General features: G+C 36.1%; 2 protein-coding genes across 3 annotated transcripts; one reads left to right on the top strand and one right to left on the bottom strand.

The window, feature by feature from the left end:
* Positions 1 to 4,864: 4,864 nt before the first annotated feature.
* Positions 4,865 to 7,164, bottom strand: LOC126702486 (polygalacturonase 1 beta-like protein 3). The gene is made up of 2 exons (XM_050401189.1): positions 7,017 to 7,164; positions 4,865 to 6,896 (listed from the first exon to the last, which is right to left on the bottom strand). Exons 1-2 carry the CDS (start codon positions 7,083 to 7,085, stop codon positions 5,013 to 5,015), a joined length of 1,953 nt encoding a protein of 650 aa, XP_050257146.1. The 5' UTR covers positions 7,086 to 7,164; the 3' UTR covers positions 4,865 to 5,012.
* Positions 7,165 to 13,835: 6,671 nt separating this feature from the next.
* LOC126702632 (uncharacterized) lies at positions 13,836 to 16,671 on the top strand. 2 transcript variants are annotated; one of them, XM_050401395.1, is made up of 5 exons: positions 13,836 to 14,173; positions 15,114 to 15,359; positions 15,798 to 15,879; positions 16,046 to 16,290; positions 16,384 to 16,671. In XM_050401395.1, exons 1-4 carry the CDS (start codon positions 13,923 to 13,925, stop codon positions 16,262 to 16,264), a joined length of 798 nt encoding a protein of 265 aa, XP_050257352.1. In that variant the 5' UTR covers positions 13,836 to 13,922; the 3' UTR covers positions 16,265 to 16,290; positions 16,384 to 16,671. The 2 variants fall into 2 exon arrangements, with proteins under 2 accessions (XP_050257352.1, XP_050257351.1); XM_050401394.1 differs by having other exon boundaries at positions 13,838 to 14,173; positions 16,046 to 16,260.
* Positions 16,672 to 20,272: the final 3,601 nt, after the last annotated feature.

The following is a 20,272-nucleotide window of genomic DNA, read 5'->3' on the forward strand; positions in this document are numbered from 1 at the left end:
GAAAGCTGTCATTATTGCATTCAATGCTCTGTACCTGACAGAGTCATGCTTTTCTGCCTTTACAATCACTCTCAACAACTTTGGGGAGGGGCTGATGGGACAAGTATCAGCACTATGAATCTAAATCGGGAGGAAGGAAACTAGTATAAAAGGGGGTGATGGGAGGCAATCAAGGAGGACTGCGGGAACCACTACTGCTCACCATATACTAGAAAAAGCTCATCGAATCGTGCCAAGGACCAACCTTCCAAGATAAACTCAGTTCATCTTTGCTTGACTGTCATGAACACCATAATAACTGTTACCCGTGCACTAAGGCTTAGCTCTTCGACCTACTCTCTACAAATTTATTGTACCGGGCTCACAGGTCCAAGATCCCATACATCTTGGGCTTGGGCTACAAAAGAAATTAACATGCACAAAAATCTTTTGAAGCGGTTAAACAGAACATGAGCTATGTCGGGTCCTCAGACCTCCTGCTTTGGGGAAATTAACACGCACTAAAATCTTCTGAAGCGATTAAACAGAACCTCAGCTATGTCGGGTCCTCGGATCTCCTGCTTTGGGGAAATTAACACGCACTAAAATCTTTTGAAGCGGTTAAACAGAACCTTAGCTATGTCGAGCCCTCGGACCTCCTGCTTTGGGGAAATTAACACGCACTAAAATCTTTTGAAGCAATTAAACAGAACCTAGCGCATGCCTGAGTCCTCGGACCAGACGTTTAAAGAAAGTTAACGCTATAACATCATTGTAAACGTTGAAAAGAACCTTAGTACCCGGTAGTCCCCTCGGACCGCTTACTTCAAATTGCCCATTCTTTGATGGTTACATTGTTCACAGTATAAAGCACACGGTTATTTTCTTAATTAGTCCTACATGGTTAACTTATTTAAAGTTAGCGGTCGGGTGCTTGTCAGTTTTGGTAAACTCAGGGTAACAACTTTTCATTATCATCAACAACATCAATTCTAAGTACTATTTGAAAGAAAAATACCAACACACCCATTCATGAAACAATTATTGCAAAAAGGAAAGGCTTGTAGAGAAAAATGCGTCTATCTTTTTATTAAATAAAGGGAAAGTACATCGTATACAAAAGGGTTTAGGCAAGCCTGTTTCAAAAGCTAACTCTAAAAAGCAGTCCATAGGAACGTCAAATCCACAACCTTGTTCTAATAGCAATTGGGCATGTATAGATGGTACTGGCAATAAGAAAGAAGAAGAAGCGGAGACGCCAGATCCACAACCTTGTTCTAGCAGCAATCGAGCAAGTATGGATGGTACCGGCGATGAGAAAGAAGAAGAAGCAAGAGCTTTTGATGGGCCCCTCTTCTCCTAACTACGAGATGTTCTGCTATCAAGGCTGGGAGACAAAACACCTGCCTACCCACGTTCTTGTTAGTTTGCTTGGTCAACCTTAGTTCGTCTCCACATTTGCGCACACGTGACACACGGCGCCGGGTGAAATCCAAATTTTGTCGCACCAAAAATCTGATGCGATCTACACCTACTTGGGGTTTTGACTACAGGAAGAGAGATTCCTTCCTTGTTCGGTTGAAAGGAAGAAATGTCTTTGGCCTCTGCCTCCCCTGCCTTAATTGTGTCATCCTGAATCTTGGCAACATCCTCAACTTCTGAAGAAGGCTTGGTTCCCTCACCCTCACCTTTATCCTTGGTCACTCCATTCCTTAGACCTCAATCAACACCCTGGTGGGGCCCTTGGGAAAATTTGAAGAGTTAAGAGCTTAAAACTCCCGCAGAACTCAAGGATCTGTAAATGAAGAAGAATGACCCCCCCATGCGTCTTATATAGAAGGCAAACCTGGTGGCAATTACTTCGCCCGAATCTCAAAGAAAGAATTACAAGCGAGATAAATCTCGCTCAATTTCCAAAGCAGTCTTCAACCGTTGGATTTGCGTCACCTCGTAAAAGACCTTAATGAAAGCGTGCCTCATGTACTGAAACGGCAGGAACGCGACTTAAATAAACTAAAAGAATATCTTATAATCAGATGCAGTATAAAATGGGCGCGAAATAACTATCATCACATCGATATCCTTCTTTCCTCTCATGGGGAAGAAAAGAAGAATCCCGATGGGCTATTGTGGGGGTAACAGATCGAGAAGCCCATACCAATATACACGTTGGGCCAAGGGCCCAGTCCAAGGAAGAATCCCTCCTCAGCCATGGGAAGAACCCCTCCTCGGCTAGGTATGGCCGAGGACAAAGGGAACGGCCTATCACTGAGAGTGGCACTCTGGGTCATTCCATGAAATAGGAAAAGTACTAAGACAGAAAAAGGACAAAGGAAAGAATGGAAATATCTAAGGGAAAGCTGTCATTATTGCATTCAGTGCTCTGTATTTGATAGAGCCATATTTTTCTGCCTTTACAATCACTCCCAACAACTTTGGGGCAGCGCTGATGGGACAATTATCAGCACTATGAATCTAAATCGGGAGGAAGGAAACTAGTATAAAAGGGGGTGATGGGAGGCAATTAAGGAGGACTGCGGGAACCACTACCGCTCACCATATACTAGAAAAAGCTCCTCGGATCGTGCCGAGAACCAACCTTCTAAGATAAACTCAGTTCATCTTTGCTTGACTGTCATGAACATCATAATAATTGTTACCTGTGCACTAAGGCCTAGCTCTTCGACCTACTCTCTACAAATTTATTGTACCGGGCTCACAGGTCCAAGATCCCATACATCTTGGGCTTGGGCTACAAAATGTGACCCTACATATAGTTATATTGTTCAATTAAGTATAAATAATATCATCCATTCCAATAATAATAAAATGGCGAAAATGCACTTTTAGTCTCCTATATTTTGGGTCAATTTTCATTTTGGTCCCAAAGTTGATTTCGTTACAAATTCCATCCCTAAAAAAAGAAATCGTTTTTAAAATGGTCTCTACCATCAATCCACTAACAGAAACCTCCTACGTGACAAACAGAGTGTCTTGCTTACTGATGTGGCGCAAACATGGCCATTAAAATATTAATAAAAATAATTATTTGGCATTTTTTTAATACCACGTCAGATTTAAATTAATAAAACATTAAAAAAAAGGCCAGATCAGAAAATTCAAAAAAAAAAAAAATTCCTCAATTTTAGTTTTAATTAAAAACAAACAAACAAAAAATTATTATTTTTAGATTAAAGATTGAGGCAGAAGAATTGCCGAGCGAAGAGAGCTGAGCGGGTATAATGTCGGAGAGGGAGAGAGACTTGATTTGCTAAATCTGAATCTGATCGAGCGCAGCGAATTTGATCTAATTGGTCTTCTTGGAAGCCTCGGCAGCAAGCTCCATGGATTTCTTGGTGGTTTTAGTGACCAAATCGAAAATGTTGACGGAACTCGTGAGAGTCTGAGATCTCCTCGCCGCTTCTTCTGCCAAGCCTTTCGCTCTCTTCCAAATGTCCTCCATTGTTGTTGATTTTTTTGAATCTCAAAATCTCAAATCTGAAATTCTTTGTTTGTTTGTTTGTGTTACTTTTTTTAGTGGGTTCGACTTGTTGGATTGTTGGGTTCGACTTGGTGGGATTTACTGGGTTCTAAGGTGGATTTCTTGGTTCGACTTTCTGGGTTCTGAGGTGGGATTGCTAGATTTTCTGGGTTCAACTTGCCTGAGATGGGTTTTTCTGGATTTGAGATTTTTTTTTGTTTGGGTTGGTTATGTTGTATTTTTGAATTAATTTGTTACTTTGGGGCTTTGGGATTTGATGATTTTGCTGGTGTTTGAAAAAATGGTGGATTTGAGATTTATGATTTTGTTTTTGAGCTGAATTTTTTGGGTTTTTTTTGTGTGTTTGTTTCTTAAGAAAAATTTTGGGTTTGCTAGTTTGTTTGCCAGGGAAGAACATGATGTTCATGTTCTGGAAAAGAAGAAATGTCCTTACGAAAAAAAAAGTATAAAATAAAATATAATTATATTTATGTTTATTTTTAAATTTTTTTGAATATTCCGATATGGCCTTTTTTTTAATGTTTTATTAATTTAAATCTGACATGGCATTAAAAAAATACCAAATAGTTATTTTTAATAATATTTTAATCGCCACGTTTGTGCCACGTCAATAAGTAGGACACTCTGTCTGCCATCTAGGAGGTTTCTGTCAGTGGGTTAATGGCATGGACCATTTTAAAAACAATTTTCTTTTTTTAGGGATGAAATTTGCAACGAAATCAATTTTAGAACCAAAATGAAAATTGACCCAAAATGTGAGGATCAAAAGTTCATTTTCGCCTAATAAAATCCAATATAATTATAAGTTTGAATTTAGTTTTTAAATTTAAAATATAGCATCTAAGAAATTACATTAGCGTAAAAACCGATACCTACTCACCAAAGATTTTGTTCCATCAAAATCAGAATCGTATAACTATCTATCTTTTACATTGAATTTAAGCTTTTACTTCTTGTCAATCTAGGAATAGTGAATTTGACTGCAGAAAGAAGAGGAATCAAATTTCAAACTTAAATTTTTTTCCTCATAAAGGAATTTGGACATTACTTTTTCATGGATGGATACTGTCATACTGCTGATTTTTCTAATTTCTTGTTGCCTTTAGCCTTTTACTTGGCTGTTCCCATTTATTTATTTCTAGTCTCTTCGAATGAAACTCACAAAGAGGAAGGAAGAAGACAGTTAGGAAGTATAAAGTGTATAACACCTAACCTTGTACAATAATTCTTGCAAAAAGACCTATGGCATTGACCTTATTACAATCTTTAAGAGATTTATAACTAATGGTCGGTGGTCCTAATTGTTGAACATTAAAATTGACAAATAATATGAAATTAACAATTATATAAAAATTGGCATACAATTTTTTTTTTAATGGGTAATGGTCAACCAAATATAATTACTATATCATTGAAGTGATAAATTAAAGAACATCAAAACAAAACATAAAAAGTGCCAATTCACACCAAACTAGGACTAATGAGATTAATGCTATCATCAAACTTTTATAAAAATGTGAAGCCCAATAAATCAATCAGCAATGGTCCATGTCATGTCATTCTCAAAGATCCAATGGCACACCTCAATTTGTCCTGGGCTGGACCCCAGTGCCACGAAGGCCCCATGCTCTGGGCCCCATGCTGACGTGTCAATGTGACAGATGGCAACACCATGGTTGATCTTAGCCTTGCTCTCCACATCAAGAATGTCAGCCTCATAGACTCTAACTTTCGGCACAGAGTGGCAATAATACAGTAGGTAAGGGTACAGGCTCTGATGGCAGGACACCGATTTGGTCACTTCTCCACCGTTGATCCCTTTGACTGACCCAATCGTCACATTTTGCTTTGACCCACTCACATTTTCGGTGCTCCTCACCACCACATTGTGGCCCAAAACCGTGACTGCAAAGTCTATCATGTCCTCCACCGAGCCCACGCACCGCTTGGTCTCACCCTGGCTCGGACCCCTCTCGCACTCAGCCAGCGCGTTGGCCAGCACGCGCCCCATGGCCGAGCCCTCCCGCGCGTGAAAAATCCCCGCAATCTCGGACAAATGCAAGGTCGAAAATGGTAGTTTCGACAAAATGCCCCGGGGCAAAAACGACCTTTTGGGCATTTTGTCACTAATGTCGGGCATCACCATGACATTTCCCTGCTTCAGCATAGACTCCCTGAAAAACTTGCCCGGTTCCACCCATCTATTTACAGAACTGCCACTATCACTGCCACTACCACGTACAGAACCAATAGTACTCTGTGTTACAGTGCTGAAATTGCTGTACTCAGAAAATGTGACACCCTTTAACGCGTATTCCTTGAATGTGCGGTCCATGCTATAAGATCTGAATCCTATTGACGTACCACTATTAACTGTGCCTTTACCATACTCTTTAAATGTGTCATTTCCATGGTTAAATGATTTCCCATAGTTTGCGAAATTCACTTTCCCGGAATTTGAATTCCTAGCATAAGATTGAAAAGAATTGTCACCCACATTTGCTTTATATCTATAGCTTTGAAAGCTATCGATCCCTGAGCTCCCACCATTGCCATAGCTCTTGAAATTGTTATGTGGGTTATTACCTGATTGACCGTACACTTTAAACGAGTCGTTTGCACCTTTACCTGAATCGCCGTAGCTTGTGAAAGTTGAAGCAATGGTGTTGGAATTGCCGTCGTAATTGTTGAACTCGCTAGGTGTGGAGTGTCCATTCTTGTTGTAGATGGTGAAAGCTTGAGAGCCCGAGTTGGTGTCGTCGCTATAGGTTGAGAAAGTGAGTTTGTGATTGTTGGAGTCCGAGTTATAGACAGTGAATTGGAGATTGGGCACGTTGACGAGCTTGTCGTAGTTCTTGAACTCGCCGGAGCCACCAGTGGCTGCGGAGGCGTAGCTGGTGAAGTTGGTGTCGGCTACATTGCCGTTGTTTGCGTAGTTTGTGAAGGTTTCACTGTGACTCGTTGAGGATCTGCTGTATTTTTTGAACGAGTCATTGAGGTTGTTTAACCCATCTGAGTAGTTCTTGAACGAGTCGATCCCTGTTCGCTTGGAGGAACCATAGTTTTCGAAGTGTTTGTTGGAGTAGGCAGTAAAGTTTGAGTCTTTGGTGGGGATAGAAACTTGGGTTGTTGCTTGATTTTCGAAAAGACAGTACAAATTGGCTAAGGAACAAAAGGAGTTGAAGTGGGAAGAGAGTGAGTTTTGGGATGCGAGGTTTGTGAAAAAGGCTGAGTCTTGAGCATTGAGTGGTGAGGCTTTGGAGAGAAGGAATTGCGGTTTTGGGAGAGTGTTTGAGATGTGATTGTTCCAATACCGGATGAGAGATGCTTTGGGAGTGAAAGGGTTGGCTTGGACTTGGAGTGAAGAGATTGGTGTGACTGTTTCAGTTGTTGTTGTTGTCTTGGCATGAGAAACCTGCATATATCAGACAAATTAACACAAGAAGGTTCATGCTATAGATAGATAGGATAGACAGTGTAAAGAGATTTTGTGTAATGTAAAGCCAAAAACAAGAAGACACTTAGATATACTTACATTGAAATGTGAGAGTAATAAGAACAAGAAGAAGATGAGAAAACTAGTCCTATTGGTTTGTCTTTCCATTGTGTGTGTGTGTGTGTGGCTGTAAAGGAAAGACAGACAGACAGACAGAGAGAAAGGGTTGGATTATTGAGAGCATATATAGAGATGCCTCCTCTTTTTCCGAAACTTGCCTGCTTTTGTTCGGAAATTTACTTTTTCTTTTTTCTTTTTCTTTTTTTTCCTTTTTTCAGATACCATTAATCCATTAGTACAATGAAAATAAAAATCATCCACTTCATATATTATTTATCGCATTTTTTTAGATATATAAAGTAACTAAAAAGTCTAAAATATTTATATATAAAAAAACCAATAAACATGTAACTTATTGTAAGGTTTTTTTTTTTTTTTTTTTGAGAAGAAGTTCCTTATTATGAGTGATTGAGAATAAAGTGAAATACTAAAAAAAAATTGTTCATTATAAAGGATGTCGGTAACTTTAAAGTACCTGAAAAATAATATAAAAACAAAAATGAAGATATTATATTTTATATATGCTTTTTGAAGTCAGTCATTTTTTTTTTTTTTTTTTTGAGAAAGTTGAAAGTCAGTCATTAGGTCTTATATCAAAGACTAGATTACGCTATCATTAGAATGGGATCGGGTTTTATAAAGAGGATTGAAATGGGCACATTAAAACCTTTCTCAAAAAAAAAAAAAAAAAAGGGCACATTAAAATTTGAAAATAAACAACAATCTCTCTCTCTCTCTCTCTCTCATTTAATAAAGATTCTGATACATTATTTTTTTGATGAGTAGATTGTGATACATTAATATGCGAGTAATGAGTAGAGTAAATTATGGGAAATGGTAGCCAAAATGGTGTACGTGTTTAGGAAATCAAGAGCATAAATTAGTTACTAGTGGGCTAGAAGTGGTTCGGTTTCTTTTTTTGTTTTGAGAATCGGGTTAGAAGTGGTTCGGTTTCAGTGAACCACAGCATCGGGTTTCAAATCATTTGTGGAAAACAAAGAGTATAATCTAAAGGTTTCTGAACATGTTTCAATGTGACACAAATATCAAAAGGCTATAGCTAGGCTAAGCTGGTTTGTAATAGTCCAAGATAATACAGGAATCTATGGTTTTGTTTTTTGTAGGTTATAATAAGCTTCCAATAACTACAATAGAGTAAATAGTTACTCCCCAATCCTGAAGGAGAAAAACAAAATAGAATGCTTTGCTTTTGGCTCATAGTGACCCACAAGTTAAAACTAGTGCAGTGTGCTCTGTGCAGAACAGCTACAAGTGCCTGCTATAAAAGCATTACCGCGTTAGCTAGAAAATTAACAAAGCTAGAAAACCAAAAAATTAAAGTTCTCCTCTGCAAGTGCAACAACTACTGTTCCTAAAGTTAATTTTTTTCTGGTCCAAATTTTCAAAAGCATGTCCAGTTAGCTGCATTAATCATAACCTGTGCTTGTTCTATGGTGATATAACGCGGGACTGCAGGTCGGCACCTAAAATTGCAGACAGGGAGCATGATATATAAAAGCAAAACATCATACATAATGATTAATAACAAGAATATATCTCACGCATTCGATACATGTAACTTTATTTTATAAATATATGAGTCTCTAGATCCACTTGTTAGGAAAGGAATGATGAATATATCAAATAAATAAGATAATTATTAGTTAACCGCGTCACATAAGAGGTGTAGAGGAGTCTTTGCCTCAATAATTCTTTAAATTCTGCACCTCCCCACCCCCCCTCTCAAGTGATTAAGAAGATTTTGAGAGATGAGAAGTGTAGACGAAGACTTTATAGGTATATATATATATACCAAACTTCTAAGTAACTTAGGCTCGTATAAAACCAACATCTAATCAATTCCCTCCATAGCAATGTGAAACAAAACCCATTAAGGGACGGTTTCATGAAACCACCCAGTCATAGTATGTGACTCACTCTCATAAGATATTTTTGGCCCATTAAGAGACCCTTTAGAGAGTTTCTAGCTCAATAGTTCAATTGCAATTTTTAAACAAAGTAATGTTAAGAATAATATAAATTTTACTAAACAAACCTTACAATGTGATGTGTCAATTTTTAAACACAAAGCAAAAAAGTTTTTATAAAATTTATAATGATTTCACTTTTTAAGTTGTTTTTTAATGATAAATTAATAATAGTTTTAACATTTTTCATAAGAAAAAGATATAATAAAAAAAGGAAAAGAAAAATCACCACTCTAGCAAAAGAACAACATAAGTGTTGATTAAGAATGAAGAATGTTGGATCCGGTGGGCTATTGCACCATGCAATTACTATATCTATGTAAGATGTAAAACTTAATAAGGTAAAAAGTAAAATATTAAAAAAAAAAAAATTTCCCTATCAAATTTTACATCGCACAAGAGATGATAATTGCATAGTGCAATAGGTCTCCAATGATGAAAACTTGGGTAGTACATAGTTGATGGCACGCCTATTTATTAGAAGAGTGGAGACTTGGGAACAATTGTACGTAGGAAAAGGGAACTGAATTTCTGGCCACTAAATACAACAAAATACTCATAATTTATGAGTCTCATCAATACATGGAGCCTACATATTATGAACGTTTGCATATAACCTAATTACAAGATACATATTGAGATCCAGTTCAATACCACCTAATGCGATGGCTCTTAATAACTCAGATGGAGAGTTGAAAAAAAAAATTCATTCTAAACTATTGAATAAATAAAATTAAAAAAAAGAAAGAAGTAAAAACAAAAAAAAAAAAAAAAAAAAAAAAAAAAAAAAAATCTTTGTGATTAGAAGAGCGGGTAACTGCACCGGGTGAGGCCGATCGTAATCCACAAGCAACCACCTCCAGAAGTCGGTATAGTATTGCTATTTACTATTTAGTAGCAAAGCATGTGGCCCGCATCTGGATAATGGGAAATGGAGGTTGATGAATGATTATGGACAACCCAAAAAGACGGCTGGCTTTGCGCCTTTGCCTTTCTTACAAAGACTATAAAATAAATTAGTTTTGAGTACTGATGGGATGCCTTTCATTTTCATTATTATATTTATAGGTGTGTTGGAATTCCTTATTGATAAACTTTTTTCCTTAAAAGCTAAAAGTACATTAAAAAAATAGTGGCAGTTTGATATGAAATTTTGAGTAATAATTTTCAATTTTTAAATAATATTATACATATTTTTATATGTTTTTTCACTCATCCGTATTAAGGATGACAATTTTACCCCAACCCGTTTGACCCGTCCCTCCTTGCTTTGCTCACCTCGCAAAGGTAGTGGGACGGGGATGAGGGGAGATTTTAGCCTCACACCACGGGACGGGGAAGGAATGAGTTTAGACTTTTTAGACTCACCCCACCCTGCCTTGTATTGATAAGGGTTAAATTGTAAAATTTTCATACCCTAAAACCCTATAATTTAAACGAACATATTATCAGTTTATTATATTCCACCTAACGTGGCTCTATGCCCTTTTTTTCTCTCTCTCTCTCTCTCTCTCTATCAATGTTGGAAATAAGTTATCAATTTTAATGTTTTCTTTTGTCTTTGTTAGAAACAAATTTATATACCATTGAATCATTGATTTTGTACTATGAGATTTTTGTTTTTATTGTGATAGTGTCGTGTTAAACAATTGGATAATATTATTCAGTATTTGCTAAAAAATAGTTTGATTTGATGGAATAAATTTATTTGTAATTTCAAGTATATTTTTATTAATGAAATAGGTTTTATTAAAAAAATAATAATAACTTTGGGCAAATCAACAAAAACTAGAGTTTTGCGGGGTAGGGCGGGGCTTCGTGGGGCCCCAAGGGGCGGGGATGGGGCAACAAAATTTTCCCCATCACGCGGGGCGGGGCGGGGATGGGGGAAGACAAATCCATGCGAGGCGGGGGCAAAGATCTCATCCTTCGGCCTTGCCCCGTCCTATTGCCATCCCTAATCCATATTTTCAAAAAATACAAACAACATTACTAGAATAATATTACCAAACAGACCCATAATTAATTTGCCCCTCCAGATTAAAGCACACCACAAAATTTTATGGGGTGCAAATAAATATAATATCATTTATTAAAGTATTAAACTTTAGTACAAAATAGTTAATAATAAATCACACCTCTTGTGGTTCAAGTGTTAGCCCAACCATAAATAATGACATCTTTTAATTGATAACAATGCTGGGAGGATTGGAAAACAAAAACCAAAGATCTAACTAAAAATGTACTGAATTTATGAGTAGAAATGGTGGGCGAGCTTTGCTTGTTAAGGACAATGTGAATCCGTATGTTTCTAGAGAGCCCCCTTATTCATTTAGGAGAAGATTAACTTTGTGTTTGGAAGTTTGGAAGGGGCAAGGAGAGGAGAGGGGAGAAGAGTGATAGGAAATAATTATCTCTTTCTCTTATTTGGATATTTTAAAAATTAAGTTGAGAGAGAAAAATAGAGGAGAGTTGTCATACAAAATTACAAATTGACAATTATGACTTTTATTTGCTAATTTTGAGAAAATAGATATAAATTGACATCATAAGAATAACATCGACAATTTAAATGATTTTTATATAAGTGAGACCCATCCCCTCTACTCCCCCTACAAATTCCTCCAATTTTGGGAAGTTAAAAAAGAGGGGTTAGGAGGGACAAGTATAAGTGTATAACATACCCCTCCAAACCCCTCCCATTCTCTCTTTAAAAAACACCTAAACAAGGTTCATTAAATCCTATCCCTCTCATTCCTTCTACTTCAATCTCCTCTCTCTTCATCCCAAAAAAAGCTTAATGATAAGTGTGAGGATGACGATTTTTGGGATTTTTTTTGTGTGTGTTTAACAGTGTCTCTTCGACTTTTTTGTTAATGGATGTCATATATATTTGATAAAAAAAATTAACACATCTCCCAATTTGTAAACCAAAAGGGATTTCGAGGTTGTTGATCCTTTTCCTCCTTGCTTCCATCATGTAGATCACATAAAAGTCTGTCATATTACTCATATCTTTTCTTCTTGAGTAATGTTATGTCCATAATATTTTCATAATAATTTCACAACAAATCTTAAGTGGTAAGTTATTATAGGTTTTAATATGAGCCCATTAATGACACAACTTTTTTATCCACCAGTAACAATTTGTCACTTAAGATTTGTTGTGAGTTTGTTGTGAAAATGTTATGGACATAGTATTACTCTTTATTCTATCATTTGCTTGCTACATCTACCGTGTAGCACACAGAGTCAAACTTGAGCATAACTCATTTTATATATATATATATATAAAAAAAAAAAAAAAAAAAAAACAATATATAATTACACAATCAATGGATTTTTAATAGGAATATTTATTATCATCTAAAAATAAGTATATTTACTTAAAAATAGCTCACACACAAACTAACACAAACGAAACTAGTAAGGATGTCTAGTACAAGCTTCGACCGTCTCACCCTTTCTTTATATACTCTATATATATCATATGTTATCACAAGTTAAATGTTGATACTATTGAAATATGTGGACACAAATGTGTAGAGATTGTGTACAAGGTGTGTTAAAGAAATATTTTATGTAATTGGCTAATCCTTTGACAAAACACACTTTACTTGTACTTGGGTAGATCTAGGATGTGTTTAATACTTAAAAGTACAAGAGTTCAAATCTAGTATTGAAGTCATGCAAATTTGTCCAAGAAACAAGTGAAGAAGTGTTGATTCATTAAAGCTCGATAGCTGTATCTATCGAGCTTTATGAAATTTAGATTTCCAGATCTGATTTTCGGCCCATGCTTATGTATTTGTGTAGGGTTTCTTTTCTTACAATCCTAGACATATATAAGGCTTATTTTAGAAGCCGTCACATATGAGAATATAAGGAGAACATATGCAAAAAGCGACCGATGCCTTATTCTCTTTGAAAGAAGTTACTGTGTCTTTTGCGCCTTAGGGTTTTGTAACCAAGTACTTCTTGATCTTCATTGTTGATAAAGTGAAGAACTTTGCAATCAACATCTTCTTCAAGTTGGTGTGTTAGTCACGTACTAGGAGCCATGCATCTTTGGTTAGTCACGTAGTAAGATCCGTGCAAAAAGGGTGGCGTTCATATATTGAAGAGTTCAGAGGTTCTGAAACGGTAGAAAGTTTCTGCTGTATGTTTATCTACGGGGATTGTAGAGTCTAAGAATAAAGATTTTGAACTAGATCTGAAACTTTTCTTTACTATAGTGGATTGCTTTTCAGGAAGGTTTCCCTACAAATTTTTTTACTGTAAAACTAGTTTGTTTCATTAGTTTTCCTGAGTCATCATATCTTGTTTTATTTATTTTTTCGCTGCATGATTTTGACATGATATTGATATTTATTTGTTTTAATAAGTTTTATTCATAATAAATCTAATTAACAATTTGGGTTTAATACTTGTTAATTTTATCAACCGGGGTCTAAATTTCCTAACAAAGTGTATATCATAAAAATGTTAAATAATAATTTTATGGTAAAATACTATTTCTATCTCTAAACTTTATCAAAGATTTTTTTTTAACCTCTGAATTTAAAAAAAAAAAAATCATTTTTTTGTCTCTAAACTATATATTGAAAATGTTTTGCTTTCTATCTTAAAATTTTACCAAAATTGTATTTCCTTAAACTATTGAAAAAAAGTTATTTCATTCCTAAACTTTATAAAGAGTTTTTTTTTTTTTTTTTAATATTTTAGAGACAAAACTAGAAATGAAAAAATTTAATTAACAAAAAGAGATGAGTAAAATAGGAAGTGTTTGTCTACTTCACTTTTGTAAATTGTACATAATCCTGTTAAGAACCTCCGAAGGATGTTTACTTGTTAGCGGTTGGCAAGACACGGCACAAAGTACCCGCCAAACCCAAAAATGTTTGCAACATCTTCCTCGTCCGTTACAGTCCCAACTCTTGTTGTCCCACACTCCTCAATCGTTCCTCCATTATCAACCTCCAAAACTCCTCACAATTCCTCTAACCCCATAATAAACCGCCGGAACCTCCTCACTATCTCCATCTCTATCTCTGTCACCACCCCTTTTACTCAACCCAATTCTCTAGCTCCACCGGTCGCAGATGCCCGTGGCCTCTTCCAGATGCCCCCATTTCGGCTCACCAATAGGTAATTCAACATACCCAGAAAGAAAAAATGTTTGATTTTGTCTAGCTCGAGCTCATTCTATGTGTAATTGCTGAGGGTATTGTGTGAAAATTGGAAAAATTATAATGGGTTTTCTAGCCTATGGTTTAGTGAGTCGATTTGTTATATAATATATATAGTTAATCATTTAGGCCACATTGGAGTATTGAGGTAGAGTTGGGTAAATAAATGCCTTAGCTTCATTGGGTTCCATGTACAGTTGCTTAGGTGCTATAGCTTAAGTTTCGCAATTAAATTCCATCATATGGTTATATGGATCAATACAAATAAAAACAATGTTATCTTTTCCAAGGAAAATTAACTTAAACCATGTGATTGCATACTATAGCTTAATTGGCACCTCTCTATGTACAAAGTGCTTGGGGTATAGGGGGAAAGAGTTCAAGCCATAGGATTAGCAGCATATTGTAACTATCTAAAAAAAAACATGTGGTTGCATACCAATTGGTTCATTAGTCAATGTAACCACATGATTGAATTTAATTGGGAAACCTAATAGACAACAGCTATATAACTCTATACTGATACCACTCCATAATTTTTCACTTATAAGAGTATTTTGTCTAATCAACCATTAGATCACGTTATCCCCTTTTACCCTCTAAAATTTATGTACAAAAATTGTGGATCAGATAGTAAATAACATCTGATTAACTCGAAATTTGGTGTGCATATTAAGAGCAATGAGAATTTGTAATCCAATGGTCGAATTGTTAAAATATTAATCATATAAAAAGTTATGGACTGGTATAATATTGCAAAGTGTTAAACTAAGTATAACTTGATTCTAAACCTGTATACCATAGTTTCATAGTTTCCTATATTTTTCTTATCAAGAAAATGAGCAATAGTACTGCTGTTATTGTTTCTTGTATTTGTTGGTAATTGCTATTGTGGGAAGGTATTTTTTGGTGAGGGCTGGGGAGTCTGAGTATGAGAGCTTGGGAATCATTAATACAAATCCAGTTGCGAAGACTTCAATGGATAGTGGGTTGTCAGAGAAAGGGAAGAAGCAGATTGTTCAGGCTGCATTTGAACTTAAGGCAATGGGGGCTTGTGAAAAAGGATGTTGGATTTGGCCTTCAATTACTCAAAGAGCTTACCAGGCAGCTGAGATCATTGCATCAGTTAATGGGGTCAGTCGAAGGTCTGTGAATTTTTTTTTCAATTGAATCAATTATTTAGAGTTAAATAGAATGCGGAGCTTCTTTTTATTTTTTTTATTTTTTTATTTTGTGAAGAAAAATGCGATTTGGAGGTAGCTGGAATTAAATGGTGCTTAGTATCAAACTATAAACTCAGATGCCCTGTTTAGTTGCTTGGAATGATGTTGGAAGAGAAAGGAATTATATGATCTGTTGTCCAATAACACCGAACCTCTACATGTTAAAATGATCTTTAGTCTGTTTACGTATTCACACTAACAAAGGAAGAGAGTATTTGAACTTCTTGTTTCCTACATATCTAAGTGGAATTTATGATTTCGAAGACAAATCTTGAATGATAATTTGCAATGCAAGTATCTGATTATTCAATTTCATTGTAACCTGTTCTGTCAAAAAGTTAATCTTTTCTATGCTTTCAGTTATATAGTCCCAGAATACAGCTTTCTGGATGCTCGTGGATTGGGAGCTTATGAAGGAAAAAACTTGGAATCCGTTTCAGAAGTAGGATTTCTGCATATCCTCTTTCTTCGAATTAGTAGTGATATGACTTAATATCTTCTTGAAACATATTTTTTCTTTCCTTTTCTTCTGTAATGCTTCATATTCCCCTATTTACAAATGTAAGTATCCTTATAGATGCAAAATTGCTTGCTTCAAAATGCTTCAGGTATATGCATCAGATGGTATTTCTACAACCATCAAGCCTCCTCCTATTGATGATGGAACCCCAAATGAGAGTGTTGCAGATGTATTTGTTCGGGTAACACAACTCATGTCGATTCTTGAGACTCAATATTCTGGTGACACAGTTATTATTGTCTCACCAGACTCTGATAACTTGACAATCCTTCAAGCTGGTTTGGTTGGACTTGACCTGCGAAGGTAACTGGATAGTCCACAGCTCTTCTTATGGTATCTATAAAGGACCCACTTTTCTTATCAAATTCTTAAACAAAGTAAAAAAACATTAAGTAAGCCATGAATTCTTTTCCCTATCAATTTCAGGCATCGGGATCTTTCTTTTGGCCCCGGTGAAGTCCGATTTGTTGACACCAAAAGCATTCCTACTTACAAGCAGCCTGCATCTGCGGTGTATAAATGTTACAATCCACCAAATTGTAATTAATTTTTTCCTCTTGTTGTAATTAGTATTTAAGCAGGGGTGATAGATGTGGCAGATTGTCTACATCTTCTCTATTGGTTATCATCATCACTGTCATCTGTACAGGCCTTTCTCATTTATACATTGGAAATTCTATAGAATTAATAAATTTAAAATATGGGCTTAATACTTGTCTGAGGTGCCCAAGCGATCGAACAAGACAATGAACCAATTTCTTTTCATAAAGTCATGACTTCAGATGGCCTATTTTTAAGTGTATGTGGAATGACTTAATTATTCTGCAGTGATGAGCCCATGTTCCAACGATCCTTAAATCTTCAGTACATGGGATTTGGTTTATTCTTCTTTCTTGTCACTGCTCAAGTAAACTTAGAGGCTCAGAAACTGGCTAATTTGATCTCAATTGTCTGTGGACAATTTTATTCACTTTGTTGTGGCAGCTCGCAGTCTCTATCTCTCCTATGAACCTTTTCAGGTACAGCCAAGTCTAAGTGTTGTTTCTAGCTTCTCAAACCTTTCACGTTTTATAAACAATTTATCCCATTCATAAATGCTTTTTTATATACTAATGTTACTTACATTTAGTCAAATTATCTCTGGACAATTATACTCGATCTATTGTGGCAGCTTATACTCTCTATTGCTCCTCTGAGCTTTATCATGTACAGCCAACTTTTAGGAATTGTTTCACCAGAAGCTTCTTATATTTTGAAAGTTCTTTGAACGTTTCATCTTATTCATAGGAGCTTCTTATATTCTTATTTTACTTATATATTACTTATAATAATAATAATAATAATAATAATAATAATAATAAATAAATAAATAACTATATTTGATCAAATCATGGTTTTTTGTGTTTTGCTAGGTGCGGAATGCTGGCCCTTATTGCTTGGTGTGGTATCTATGGTGGGAGAGAAATAGGAGGATGTTTGATGATCAAGAATTATTTATGGAGAATTTTAAATCCAAATTTGTCGAGTTGTTATTTTATTGGATGTCATTCTTTGATGTTCGTAGGCCTCCAATGTTATCTGATTTCATTGATTCTTTGTACTTGTAACATGTTTTAGGAACTTTAGGGAATACATCCAGCATACTTCACAAGTTTATCTTGTATGTTTCCTATTTGATTAATGAAATGATTTATTTCCTACAATTTAATTTTTTAAAACTTCCTGTTTCTGAGTACTAGTGTGTAATTTAAGTCTATACTCCTTTGGATGGCCTCCTTTTTATAATAAAGGCCATTCTACTGGTCATAAAGTCGATGCTGGAAAAATCATGGTGCATTTTCATTTTTCATTTTATCTATGCAGTGAACTTGTCACTATAGATGTGTTGCACGAAGTGACTCCTGGCATGAAGTGGGTTGTACTTCTATCCCTCACCTTCAGAGAAAGTGTCTCCAGTGCCTGCTCCATGGAGCAGGCCTATAGATAATTTTCACACCTTCAGGAGGTACCTAGGTTCATTATAACTTGGGTGGGACATTTTCTTGGAAACCCTTAAGATTCCATCGTTTGTACAATGAACTTGAGGCCATGGTTGGGAAGCTTTAGACCGCATGTCTTGCAACCTAAGTTTGTTAGGTTCCATACTGACCTTTCACTAACATTGGACAGTGCAGTACCCAAGATTCACTGCTTTCACCAAGTCCATAGTTGCTGTACAATTTTAGTGTTGTGTGATTGTGGTGTGGTGGGTGCTCCTTTAATCAGGAAATATCAATCTAGTGCTTTAATAAAGGTGATGCTATAAGGTGGAGAACACTTCTGCATATTCACAGATTAGGCAAGGTTTCACTTTTGTCATTTTACATTGATGGATGTTTCACTTTCAGATTGTCACGTTATGTGTTCATTATCTTTTTTTTTTTTTTTTTTTTTGAAATAATTATTTTATTACTTGTTGTTTTGATGCGGGGGGTATGTTTCAGAATGTGATTCTTCTGCTGCTGCTGCCACAGCCAACTCTAGGATGAATTTTTCATTGCAAATTCGCTTTATGTGTGGTGGTATTCAAAACATAAAATTTGAAGTCAAAAAGTGATCTATAATTCTATATTCTTTAGCTCATCAAATTCCTTCATGCTTCTGTTTTTCCCATTCACACCTATTGGTTGGCTTGACTAATACTTTCAAACAAAAGGAAGCCTACGATCAAGAGTTATCTGTGGAAGAAGAAAATTTAAGTCTATTAATTTTGCTCTTTGATTATAGTCTTTAATTTTCTTGCATTGAGTAATGTCTAGATTATTGGTTGCAGCTTCCTAAATGTTTGTGGATTTGAGTGGTGCGGACACGAGGTACAAGCCGCATGTATGGAAGGAAGAGCAAAAAGAAGACGGCTCAACTTGTGGCCTTATAGATGGAGCCTATTAGTTATTGGGCTTGAGATTAAGCAAGCCCGAGCATTTAATAATTAGGATTTCTTTATGCATTTTATTGTTAGCTATTTAAACACTTTTTCTGATTATTGTAAGACAGCTTTTAAGAATTATTAAAAACGTGTGTTTCTTTTACACTGGTGCCAACTCCAGTTTTGCTTGGTGCTGACTCCTAGGGTTTATCTTTTGTTCTTTTATTGTTTAATTGCTCCATTTGACATAGTGTGGTTGTCCAACGTCATTGAGGCTCAAGAAGACAATGAAGTTGTAATTTGCTTTTAAAATATTACTGTAGGGACACGATTCGTAACGACCCATGAATGACGCTGGGCTCGTATGCAAAGGACCCCAATAATATGATTTGTAGAGAGTGGGCTTGAAAGGCATGACCTTGGGCACAGGTGGACGGTTTAATTGTGGCGTCTATGGAAGTTCTTATATGGGCGGGCTTGGCTTGTCTAGCTAAGCCCTCCATTAGTACGGGTTGTAGGACTTAAGTCCTTGGACGGCGTCCGAGGAGCCTTATATCCTTCCCTTTCTCCCTTTCACCGGGGGAGGGGGTCCCTCTTTCTTCTGGGGGGGGGGGGGGGGTTTCCTTTTATACTAGTGTTTGTTTCCCCCTTTAGAGTCCACGTGTAAGTTTCACTTTTCTAGGGTGCAGACCTGTCCTGTCAACCCATACCTAGAGTGATTTGAGGTCGTTGGGAAAGTTAAAGGGCATGGTTTAGAGTATGGGCTTGTCAGATACAGGATTTTGTATTATGATGTTGACAGTTTTTTTCCTTGCCCTGCCCCTACACTCAATTTGCCCCTTTCTTCAGGCATTTCGTAAGGTGCCGAGCATGAGGTCGTCCTCGGCAATGACTCTCCTCGGCTTGGGCCCTGGACCCTAATGTAAAGTGGACTTGGACCGTGAATTCTCTGCCCCCACAATTACTATTGTTATTTTAGTGCCATGAAATTTTAGGGGTCATAATAAACCTGCCTTTATGAAGCATAATTTCTCTTCTTCACTGCTTATTCTACCTCTTGCCTAGTGGAGTTCATTTATCTATATCATTGAGTGGTATATATGCATGTCAGTCTTGTCATAGACACTAATAAATAAATAAAAATTCTCTGTTGTATGTAGAATAGTATCTTTCCAAGCATCTAGTACCTTGATATTAATGTTAATCAGTGCTATTGCCTTACCAAATTCCAACAATTAGCTATCCTACCAGCTTATTCGGTTTGATTTTATCTGCAAAAGTTCCGGGGTGTTTTTTTTTTTTTTTTTTTTGATAACTCAAAAGTTGGGGATAAGAGGAATTTAAACCCTGAATGTCTCTGTTTAAAACTTAAAAAAATGTCAACCAGTTGAACTATAAAACTCCTGACAA

The sequence above is a fragment of the Quercus robur genome, chromosome 10 (genome assembly GCF_932294415.1).
Source record: "Quercus robur chromosome 10, dhQueRobu3.1, whole genome shotgun sequence".
Classification (NCBI taxonomy): Eukaryota; Viridiplantae; Streptophyta; class Magnoliopsida; order Fagales; family Fagaceae; genus Quercus; species Quercus robur.

Coding starts and splice junctions, on each gene's coding strand:
- LOC126702486 (XM_050401189.1), bottom strand. CDS start 7,085: ATGGAAAGACAAACCAATAGGACTAGTTTTCTCATCTTCTTCTTGTTC. Junction 6,897..7,016: donor TATTACTCTCACATTTCAAT/GTAAGTATATCT, acceptor TGATATATGCAG/GTTTCTCATGCCAAGACAAC.
- LOC126702632 (XM_050401394.1), top strand. CDS start 13,923: ATGTTTGCAACATCTTCCTCGTCCGTTACAGTCCCAACTCTTGTTGTC. Junction 14,174..15,113: donor CCATTTCGGCTCACCAATAG/GTAATTCAACAT, acceptor TATTGTGGGAAG/GTATTTTTTGGTGAGGGCTG. Junction 15,360..15,797: donor GTTAATGGGGTCAGTCGAAG/GTCTGTGAATTT, acceptor CTATGCTTTCAG/TTATATAGTCCCAGAATACA.